The following is a 12546-nucleotide window of genomic DNA, read 5'->3' as shown; positions in this document are numbered from 1 at the left end:
TGGCTGTTCAGAACGTCACCGAGGGAAGTTTATCAGAGGGTCAGTATGTAATAATGATGAGCCTTGACGTTCAGGGAGCTTTTGGCAAAGCCTGGTGGCCCAGGATCCTAAATCTGCTACAAGAATTTCAGTGTCCTAGGAACTTACGTAATCTAACTAAAACTACTTTAGTGAGAGAACAGCAATATTGGCGTTTAACAACATCAAACTAGAAAAGAAGGCGACGAAAGAGTGCCCGCAGAGGTCCTGTTGTAGTTCTGCCTTTTGGAATGTCCAACGTAATTATCTGCTGCTGGATCACACAGCAAACAAAATGGGTAGCGCTTTCAGATAACTTAATCACTTTGACCGGAGAAAATACTGTCATTGTCTCTGAGGAGATCAGCAACAGAAAAATGAAAAAAAGAAAAAATTATAGTTTGTGAACAAATCGATTTCATAACCAAAAGTCGAAAATAGTGCTAACAATGAGAGGAAAGCGTAAAGACTAAGCAACAATTAGAACAGTTTAAACAACAAAGTTTTGCGACGAGCTGCTAAGGCTTACTGAACGACGTGTGCTGAAGAGATGTGCGTTGTAACGGGTCTTACACCACAAATTTTCGGAATCCAGGCAATACAAGGTGAATATAAAATTATCAAAACTGAACACCCAGTACATTCTAAGTACACTCCTTTAGATTTCAAATAGTAGACCTATCCGACAAGTGCAATAACACTAGAGTAGAATTACAAACTCAAGGAATACAGGTATTCGACAGAGGTTTATACCGACGGGAGTTATTTGGAGAACCGAACGAGTTCAGGAATGGCAATAATCATTAATGGCACACCTTCCTATAAATGAAGATACGCGGTGTAGAATGGGTGGGTTAAACAAGAAGAAGAATTAGCAGTCTTGCGACCTTTAGAAAAACTAGATTACTTAGGAGAAATAAACGTTAAAATCCCAATTATTCGACCGGTAGAATCCAGAGGAACACTTTGGAACTCATCAGGAAAAGCTGGCTTCCACAGGAACCCCTCCCCCCACCCACTCCGAGGGTCTGCGTCAACAGGCTGCAGTTCCCCCTAGGCTCTACGCTTACCCCAGATCCATAAGAATGGGGTGCCTCTCCGTCCCATTGTAAGTAACATAGAAGCACCTACTTATTTTGTTCAAAATATCTGATATCACTATTAGGGCCTCTCGTAGCCAAGAGCCACCATCATATTCAAAACTCTGAAGATTTCATAGGTCGCCTGAAAACTCTTCGATTGCAATCCTCGGATCTCTTAGTAAGTTTCGATGTCGTGTCTTTATTTACAAAGATGCTCTTGCAGTATTCTTTTAGAGCTCATCAGCAACAAGTTTGTGGAGGACATGGTACCATTATTTAAACATGTGCTTACTTCAACAACCCTTTAATTTCATGACCATTTTTTTTTTTTGACAAATCGACGGTGTCGCCATTGGAAGCCCTCTGTCTGCTTTGGTGGCCTGGTGGTCAATTACTTTATGGAGATCTTTGAAGAAAAAGCACTACAGTCAGCCACTCTCTACCCCCCCCCCCCCCCTTGTTTTCTGCGTTATGTGGATGATACATTTGTGGTGCGGTCACATGGACTTGACACTCTACTTACGTTTCTTCAGCATCTGAATTCGCTCCATCCGAATATAAACTGCACAATGGAAGTGGAAAAATGGTTCTTTACCTTTTCTTGATGTTTTGGCACGAAGAAAAGCAGATGGAACGTTGGGACAGCGTCTACCACAAGCCAACGCATACAGATCTATATCTGCAGGCCTCAAGCTGCCATCATCCTGCACAGTGCGATAGTTCATTACGTACATTAGTTAATGGAGCATATGTGGTATCAGATCCTGAAAGCATGTCGAGGGAAATACAACATTTGAAGACTGTTCCGACAAAACGGTTATACTGAGAGGCAGATACGTAATGCTTTCAGGCCCAAGTGAGTTCAGTCCATGGAGCGGTATGAAGATACGAAGACGCCGACCACTATGGCCTTTTTGCCGTATTTTGGTGCCATGTCGTCAAGAATCGGAAGAGTCCTCAAAAGATATGGCATTAAGTGTGTTTTTCAACCATCTGCAAAACTGGGAAACCTGTTCGGCTAATAATGATCTTGGACTGAGGAAATGTGGTGTGTACACGATTTCTTGTCAGTGTGGGGCAGCATATATAAGCCACTCATGCCGCACAGTACAAGAGTGCTGCGATGAACATCAGCGTCACACACGCCTTCGTCAACTGGAAAAGTTGGCAATTGCGGAACACTATGTGATTACAGGACATCGTATGATTTATGAAAAGACGGAAGTTTTATCCCCGGCATTATCTTTCTGGGATTGCGTCGTTAATGAAGCAACACATATTTGTACAGCCGATAATGTCATCATCAGGGATGCGTGATTTCAACTGAGGACAGCGTGGAACCCTGCATTGGCTGTTACTCAATCACGACGCGAAAATCAAGATTTTTCGATAACATTGGTCTAGTAGAGTCTCTAGTGAGTTTGGTCGCACTTTTAGTAAACACAACGTATAGCGCACGCGGAGGAGAGCCGCTCTGCGATTTTCGGAGAGGCCGTTTGCGTATGACACCACCTATTTGGAAATCATTGAGCATGAATAATTTGCGCTCCTGCCCATTCTTCGCGGGCGTGTTCTAGAAACGGGGCGTCGATGCACGGATACCGTCAGTCGTACCTAGCTACCAGCAAAGTTGAATCACCTGAAGATGTCGGGCAATTGCTCCAAGGAAATATTGCAGAATTTGCACAAGGTAATCCGGTGCAAATCCTTGAAGACTATTTACTGCATTACATCCGTTAAAATTTTCCAGGAATCATTACAGTTTGACAGAAGAGATCAAGACCAAAATTAAGGTATTGCATCAGATGACATGGCATATTAATTTCGAATGGACAGAAGCCAGTATAGGGACTCCTGAGAATGAACTGACAAACGCCCTTGCCAATCAAACAGTTAGAGAAAACGCAACAGAAAGTTTCAAGCGGATTCCTCCGTCTGTGATCAAATTATGATGCTCAACAAAAGAAAAATGGGAAGAAGAATGGCTGAAACTACAAATTTTCCGACGGTTCGATATCGTCATATCATAAAGTTATCGTAGGCACCAAACCTTACAACTATGTTAGCCGGATGTGGAAAATGAATATCGCACATTGGTTGGTCAAACAGTCGATCATCTCTAATGAGCGTATCGTGAACTTATTAATGAGAGACGTGCATTAAGGCAGAATATTACAGGAAAGGAATGCAGCTATCCCGCCGATAAACCAATTTCAGTAAAGCTATACTTGAATGATCTTCACAACTGTTGGAATGCAGCTACGTTTCTCATCTTATGAATAAGTAGCTCCAGTGTCCAGAGTTGCACGAGGTGTTTAATATGTGCCACAGAAAGCGATTGTTGGGCCATGTGTTGTTACAGTTTGCGGTAAATATCTCATTATCTGTTCGGGATTTCGTCTCCTGTTGTTTCAGCTCAGTTTTCACTATTTCAAGCAGTTTGAACACGACTCGAACTGTTCGAACAGTATACGTCATAGTTCGGGATATCTCGTCTTCTGTTCGATCTTAAATCGGTCCGCGATCTAGTGACTTTTTTTGTTACTATACCCACAACATGTTATAACGTTTCCATGGCACTGGATTTTCGCAATAAAGATAACTGTGAAACACGGTCGAAAATGTCTTCTAGAGTACATGTAATACGTAAAAATGGCAACTAATCAATAAATAAGAGTTTGCGATCACGTTTCTGTCAAATTCTCGAGCTGTCGCTCGTCCCGCGATCTAGTGCTACCCGCGAGACTGGTCATGTCACTGTAATTTATTTTCACAATAGGAGTTACATTCAGTTTGCCGCTATATGTCTCGCTCGTCACGCATTTAATTTTTCATTAATTTCTTCATTGTTTCACCTGAGGACAGAAATTTGAAATAAAAAAAAATGGTTCAAATGGCTCTGAGCACTATGGGACTTAACAGCTGTGGTCATCAGTCCCCTAGAACATAGAACTACTTAAACCTAACTAACCTAAGGACATCACACACATCCATGCCCGAGGCAGGATTCGAACCTGCGACCGTAGCAGTCGCACGGTTCCGGACTGCGCGCCTAGAACCTGAAATAAAACGGCCAAGAACTTTGAAATAAATTGGTCAAGTGCTTTTCGAGATATTTGGTAACAACGTTTCTCCTATATAGGTTTAGTCCACCCAAATGTTCATTAGGGTGTCGTGTAGAAATCTGAAGCAAATGGGAGAAGAACTTTTAGAGATTGTTGGTAACAACCTTTATATGCTGTATGTACTTTATATATTACATAAATATATGTTTCAAGTCATTTCGGAAGTTATTTGCTCTGACTCTATCGTTCGTTCGTTCATGCATTAAAATGTTTGTCTGCTTTTTTATCAAATCTGAATGTACTGTCCTCTGTTATAAAGAGTTTGAACTGAAATTACTATTGCGAACAGCGGTCTCAGTGCACATATTTACATAAAAACAAAACTAACTAGTGTTGGTTGTGCAAGAACTTAAATCAAAATTGTTACTCAAAAACCGCTACCAAAAGAAAACTGTGCACTGCCCAAAAAATTGAAACACTGCAAATATTTAGAACACTGTGAAACACACATTGCTCATTGGCCCATTAAAAACCTGGATACCAATGAAAACGCTTAAATTTGCGCAGTGGAAACGTGAGATGAGAAACGAAGGAACCAACAAAATATGAAAAGAATCTCACCTGAAAAATTACAGCATCAACAGCACAGCATGGAGAAATCGTGTCAGCTAAAAAATATGCTAAAGTAAAACTAAACTACTGAGAGAAAGACTGGTGTGATTTTCTCATAGTAAAAAGAAGCCCTTACTTGAAATGAAAATACTAATCCGTTCACTGTAACGACAATGGCTGTATTTTAAAGTCTTACTTCACAAGAACATAACACGCCCAGAAAACCAAAAACTTTACTTTCTTCACAAAGTCTTACAAGGCAATGCTTTTACGATATTGCAAATTGAAATGAATTAAATTGGTATGACCTAAACTGTGGTGGGGAGATGAACTGTTCTGTTGCAAAAAACACTAACGTGTCAGCAAAAATTATTACCGTAAAAACATATCCATAATGCAAATCCATTCTCTGCGTTTCGTAAATGAAGCGTCTGTGAGTTTCCATCGGATTAATAATTCCTAGCAATTTTCTTCAGCAAAATCCTCCTCCAAATGCACTACGCTAAAAGTTCTGCCAGCTTACTCCATGTTCAACAATCGACTTCTCTCCGCTCTACAACTGAGCCAAAGATAAACAAGTTCATAGATACTAGTGTCAATGCCGTAAGTCAACGATTCCACAGATACCACTCGCGGCTGTTTCGCTCTCGTAATATGAAATTTCCATTCATTCTGAAACTATCCGCAAGTAAATGTCCAGTCCGCCTATATATGTCCACCTTTCAGTATTACGAAACTTATGTAGACGATGATCTTCCCTTGTTTTGAATGTGAATTGTGCAAAATTTCATCAAAATCAGAATAAAAATGTTCTATCTGAAAACCTTATATCTACATAAATTTAGTATTGTGAATATTATTAACTGTATACTTTTCTTTCATACTATTGTAATTCGTTATAATTAGAAGCGTTTCATATGTATCTTGAATCAAAATTAAATCCAATCATGTAGTATTAAAATATTGTAATGAGCAGTAAAAATATATATGCACAAAATGTAGATGACTTTCCTGCGAAATACTTCATGCAAATGCGCTGAAGAACTAATCATTTGAACATTCAGCTTCACTTTTGTTGCACTCCAATTTCATGATGTTTGAATTTAATGGACAGCAGGAAAAACAGCTTCTGTAATTTGATGGTTTCCTAACTGGTATTAAATGCCTTGAAACACGTCCCACACTTACTGTACTGCTTTATACAGACTTCTTGCCCCATAGTCATATTTAATATGATACCTGTTTAATCCACTGACAGAGGTTAAGGCTGTTTGTGTTCTCCATACATACAGTATATTGATACATACGCTAGCAGATAATTTGGTTAACTCCATACGGCACTTTAAGGTAAGAGCGACATTTTGAAACTTGATAATATATCAGAGCACAGAGGTTACTCGCTGACTTACGTTAATAAAAAATTAAATCAAATTAAAATAAACAATTCCACTACATATGAAGTACGGAATTCCTAGATAATGCATATAATATCATTCCTTTAGAATCGTAATAACATAAATTTCATTTATATTAGACTAATGGTATCTATGATTTAGCGTTAAGTTTTCACTATGACTAATACAACTCTTAACTCCTTGACAGGTCTCTACAATAACGGCATAGCAATGAGCGGGTCAGCTCTGAACCCCTGGGCATTCTCCAAAAACGCCACAGACAGAGCAATACGCTTCGCTAACTACTTGGGATATACGGGACAGAACTCCACAGATCTAGTAGGCTTTTTGAAAACCGTGGATGCACGCACTCTAGCCAAAGACAGTGACAAAGCACTGTCAGAGGAGGTATGTACTTACAGTCAGTTACATGCACTTACGTCAGAAACGAACGTATCTATTGAGCGCCGTAGTGTAACCGCAATGAAAAAGTACTCCTGCTATTAGCATTAGGTTGAACACTTTTTATTAGCAGCTAATACACTATCGAGCACCTGGGTTAACCCATAGCCGTGACACCCACAGCGCTAAGTTCAAGGTGTGCATCACGTGACGTGTCCAGGCGGAACACTTGTGTTAGAAGATCTGCTAGCTTTCTACGCACATGGCACTCACTGTTGTCATTGTTGATAAGAATAACAAGTCGTCGATATAGGGCCGAGAAGGCATCTAGCACTGCTATGTCTCTCTCCAACTACAAAGAACGAAACTCGCCTAGCTTGAAGGAGGAAACCAGATGACGCTATGGTTGGCACACTAGAAGGCGCTGCCATGGGTCAAACGGATATCAACTGCGTTTTTAATATAGGAACCCCCATTTTTATTACATATTCTTGTATAACGTGAAGAAATATGAATGCTTTAGTTGGACCATGGACAACTTTTATCACTTTGTGATAGATGGCGCTGTAATAGTCACAAACTTATAAGTACGTGGTATCACGTAACATTCCGCCAGTGATGACGGTATTTGCTTCGTGATACATTACCCCTGTTAAAATTGACTGTTTGGCAATTGCGGAAAAATTCGATATCGTGTTGATGTATGGCCATTGTGATCAAAATGCCGAACGGGTGTGTGCTATGTATGCTGCTCGGTGTCCTGGACGACACCATCCAAGTGTCCGGACCGTTCGCCGGATAGTTACGTTATTTAAGGAAACAGGGAGTGTTCAGCCACATGTGAAACGTCAACCACGACCTGCAACAAACGATGGTTCCCAAGTAGGGGTTTCAACTGCTGTCGCAGCTAATCCGCACATCAGTAACAGACAAATTGCGTGAGTATCGGGAATCTCAAAAATGTTGAGAATGCTACATCAACATCGATTGCACCCGTACCATATTTCTATGCATCAGGAATTGCATGAATTCGTGTACAGTTCTGCCACTGGGCACAAGAGAAGTTAAGGGACGATGACAGATTTTTGCACTCGTTGTATTTAGCGACGAAGCGTCATTCACCAACAACGGTAACGTAAACCGGCATAATAAGCACTATTGGGCAACGGAAAATCCACGATGACTGCGACAATTGGAACATCAGCGACCTTTGTGGGTTAATGTATGAGCGGCATTATGGGAGGAAGGATAATTGGCCCCCATTTTATCGATGGCAGTCTAAAAGGTGCAACGTATGCTGATTTCCTAAGTAATGTTCTACCGATGTTACTACAAGATGTTTCACTGCATGACAGAATGGCATGTACTTCCAACATGATGGATGTCTGGCACATAGCTCGCATGCGGTTGAAGCGGTATTGAATAACATATTTCATGACAAGTGGATTGGTCGTCGAAGCATCATACCATGGGACGCATGTTCACCGGATCTGACGTCCCCGGATTTCTTTCTGTGGGGAAAGTTGAAGGATATTTGCTATCGAGATCCACCGGCAACGACTGACAACATGCATCAGCGCACTGTCAATGCATGTGCGAACATTACGGAAGGCGAACCACTCGCTGTTGAGAGGAATGTCGTTACACGTATTGCCAGATGCACTGAGGTTGACGGACATCATTTTCAGCATTTATTGCATTAATGTGGTATTTACAGGTAATCACGCTGTAACAGCATGTGTTATCAGAAATGATAAGTTCACAAAGGTACAATATCACATTGTAACAACCGAAATAAAATATTCAAACGTACCTACGTTTTGTATTTTAATTTAAAAAACCTACTTGTTACCAACTGTTCGTCATAGTTATGAGCCATATGTTTGGGACTATTACAGCGCCATCTATCACAAAGCGAAAAAAAGTGGTCCAACTAAAACATTCATATTTGTTTACGTACTACACGAATATGTAATAATAAATGGGGATTCCTATTTTTAAAAAACGCAATTGATATCCGTTTGAGCTATGGGAGCGCCATCTATCGGACCAACCATAGCGCCATCTGGTTTCCCCCTTCCAGCTAGACAAGTTCCGTTCTTTGTAGTTGGATCGTGATCGGGCCAAATAGGTCACGAAATAAGCGTCAAACCTAAAAACTACAAAGAACGGAACTTATATATATATATATATATATATATATATATATATATATATATATATATATATATATATAGAGTGTTTCAAAAATGACCGGTATATTTGAAACGGCAATAGAAACTAAACGAGCAGCGATAGAAATACACCGTTTGTTGCAATATGCTTGGGACAACAGTACATTTTCAGGCGGACAAACTTTCGAAATTACAGTAGTTACAATTTTCAACAACAGATGGCGGTGCAAGTGATGTGAAAGATATAGAAGACAACGCAGTCTGTGGGTGCGCCATTCTGTACGTCGCTTTTCTGCTGTAACCGTGTGCTGTTCACAACGTGCAAGTGTGCTGTGGACATTATGGTTTATTCCTTAGAACAGAGGATTTTTCTGGTGTTGAAATTCCACCGCCTAGAACAAAGTGTTGTTGCAACAAGTCGAAGTTTTCAACGGAGGTTTAATGTATCCAAAGGACCGAAAAGCGATACAATAAAGGATCTGTTTGAAAAATTTGAACGGACTTGGAACGTGACGGATGAACGTGCTGGAAAGGTAGGGCGACCGCGTACGGCAACCACAGAGGGCAAAGCGCAGCTAGTGCAGCAGGTGATCCAACAGCGGCCTCGGGTTTCCGTTCGCCATGTTGCAGCTGCTGTCCAAATGACGCCAACGTCCACGTATCGTCTCATGCGCCAGAGTGTACACCTCTATCCATACAAAATTCAAACGCGGCAACCCCTCAGCGCCGCTACCATTGCTGCACGAGAGACATTCGCTAACGATATAGTGCACAGGATTGATGACGGCGATATGCATGTGGGTAGCATTTGGTTTACTGACGAAGCTTTTTTTTACCTGGACGGCTTCGTCAATAAACATAACTGGCGCATATGGGGAACCGAAAAGCCCCATGTTGCAGTCCCATCGTCCCTGCATCCTCAAAAAGTACTGGTCTGGGCCGCCATTTCTTCCAAATTAATCACTGGCCCATTTTTCAGATCCGAAACGATTACTGCATCACGATATCTGGACATTCTTCGTGAATTTGTGGCGGTACAAACTGCCTTAGACGACACTGCGAACACCTCGTGGTTTACGCAAGATGGTGCCCGGCCACATCGCACGGCCGACGTCTTTAATTTCCTGAATGAATATTTCGTTGATCGTGTGATTGCTTTGGGCAATCCGAAACATACAGGAGGCGGCGTGGATTGGCCTCCCTATTCGCCAGACATGAACCCCTGTGACTTCTTTCTGTGGGGACACTTGGAAGACCAGGTGTGCCGCCAGAATCCAGAAACAATTGAACAGCTGAAGCAGTACATCTCATCTGCATGTGAAGCCATTCCGCCAGACACGTTATCAAAGGTTTCGGGTAATTTCATCCAGAGACTACGCCATGTTATTGCTACACATGGTGGATATGTGGAAAATATCGTACTATAGAGTTTCCCAGACCGCAGCGCCATCTGTTGTTGACAATTGTAACTACTGTAATTTCGAAAGTTTGTCTGCCTGGAGATGTACTATTGTCCCAAGCATATTGCAACAAACGGTGTATTTCTATCGCTGCTCGTTTAGTTTGTATTGCCGTTTGAAAAAGTCCAGTCAGTTTTGAAACACCCTGTGATGAAACATTCGCGCAACGCGATTCCTCACATACTACGAATAAAATATGTCTGTCGCAAAATTTCGTCCTATGCATATTTCCAGCAGTAAATGGAAGTTAAAGACTATCAGTCTGGCAACACTGTAACACATGTACTATAACTACAGCTATCAGCATTTAGAAATAGTGCTGTACAGTTGGTGTAGGGGACAATATTTCCTTCGAATTTTCGCACGGCTCCCCGCGTCGAAGGTTCGAATCCTCCCTCCGGCATGGGTGTGTTTGTTGTCCATAGCGTAAGTTAGTTTAAGTTAGATTAAATAGTGTGTAAGCTTAGGGACCGATAACCTCAGCAGTTTGGTCCCATAAGACTTTACACAAACTTCCAATTAAAAAAAAAATTCGCTTCGAATTTTATAAACCCTTCTGGTCAGTTATTAAGAAAGAATTCATGAAAGAAGTAGCAGAGAAACAGGAATGCAGACGCATATACTACGAAAATGCATGACGCATGTGGTTTAAGAAATGGTGTATACTACTAAGGTATTACACGAAAAGATGAGGCTGGCAGATAAACACAAATATCCCCCTACCCGGAATCGAACTCTCAGTCCCTTGCATGCTAAACCAAAAACGATATCCGTTGTATTGTTGTATGGAATGACACAGTTAGTAGGCCCTAATATTAGTTTGATAATATCTCTATATTTGATGCTGATATGTCAGAAACGTTCCATCTCCTTTAATTAGTCCTTCTGTTTTGCTAAAGTGTAATACAGTTAGGCTGTCCTCCACAAACACATGCAGTCGATCCCATAGTTATAAATTACAGCTCCCCCCCCCCCCCCATGAACCTTGGGCCTTGCCGTTGGTGGGGAGGCTTGCGTGCCTCAGCGATACAGATAGCCGTACCGTAGGTGCAACCACAACGGAGGGGTATCTGTTGAGAGGCCAGACAAACGTGTGGTTCCTGAAGATGGGCAGCAGCCTTTTCAGTAGTTGCAGGGACAACAGTCTAGATGATTGACTGATCTGGCCTTGTAACAATAACCAAAACGGCCTTGCTGTGCTGGTACTGCGAACGGCTGAAAGCAAGGGGAAACTACGGCCGTAATTTTTCCCGAGGGCATGCAGCTTTACTGTATGATTAAATATTCTGGAGGTAAAATAGTCCCCCATTCGGATCTCCGGGCGGGGACTACTCAAGAGGATGTCGTTATCAGGAGAAAGAAAACTGGCGTTCTACGAATCGGAGAGTGGAATGTCAGATCCCTTAATCGGGCAGGTAAGTTAGAAAATTTAAAAAGGGAAATGGATAGGTTAAAGTTAGATATAGTGGGAATTAGTGAAGTTCGGTGGCAGGAGGAACAAGACTTTTGGTCAGGTGGCTACAGGGTTATAAACACAAAATCAAATAGGGGTAATGCAGGAGTAGGTTTAATAATGAATAGGAAAATAGGAATACGGGTAAGCTACTACCAACAGCATAGTGAACGCATTCTTGTAGCCAAGATAGATATGAAGTCCACACCTACTTCAGTAGTACAATTTATATGCGAACTAGCTGTGCAGATGACGAAGAAATTGAAGAAATGTATGATCAAATAAAAGAAATTATTCAGATAGTGAAGGGTGACGAAAATTTAATAGCCATGGGTGATTGGAATTCGGTAGTAGGAAAAGGGATAGAAGGAAACGTAGTAGGTGAATATGGACAGGGGCAAAGAAATGAAAGAGGAAGCCGCCTGGTAGAATTTTGCAGAGAGCACAACTTAATCATAGCTAACACTTGGTTCAAGAATCATAAAAGAAGGCTGTATACATGGAAGAAACCTGGAGATACTGACAGGTTTCAGATAGATTATATAATGGTAAGACAGAAATTTAGGAACCAGGTTTTAAACTGTAAGACATTTCCAGGGGCAGATGTGGACTCTGACAACAATCTATTGGTTATGACCTGTAGATTAAAACTGAAGAAACTGCAAAAAGGTGGGACTTTAAGGAGATGGGACCTGGATAAAATAAAAGAATCAGAAGTTGTACAGAGTTTCAGGGAGAGCATAAGGGAGCAATTGACAGGAATGGGGGAAATAAATACGGTGGAAGAAGAATGTGTAGCTTTGAGGGATGAAGTAGTGAAGGCAGCAGAGGATCAAGTAGGTAAAAAGACGAGGGCTAGTATAAATCCTTGGGTAACAGCAGAAAT

The 12546-nt window shown here is 41.3% G+C and overlaps 1 protein-coding gene across 1 annotated transcript in view; it reads left to right on the top strand.

Moving 5' to 3' along the window:
* LOC126320681 (esterase FE4-like) overlaps positions 1–12546 on the top strand; it is a 68408-nt gene that overhangs the window by 21023 nt on the left and 34839 nt on the right. The window contains exon 6 of the mRNA XM_049994087.1: positions 6380–6579. Coding sequence (XP_049850044.1) covers positions 6380–6579 — 200 coding nt within the window. The remainder of the gene's footprint in view (positions 1–6379; positions 6580–12546) is intronic.

The sequence above is a fragment of the Schistocerca gregaria genome, chromosome 2 (genome assembly GCF_023897955.1).
Source record: "Schistocerca gregaria isolate iqSchGreg1 chromosome 2, iqSchGreg1.2, whole genome shotgun sequence".
In the NCBI taxonomy this organism is placed as follows: Eukaryota; Metazoa; Arthropoda; class Insecta; order Orthoptera; family Acrididae; genus Schistocerca; species Schistocerca gregaria.
The sequence above is the reverse complement of the archived record's forward strand: the minus strand, read 5'-3'. Positions and strand labels throughout refer to the sequence as shown.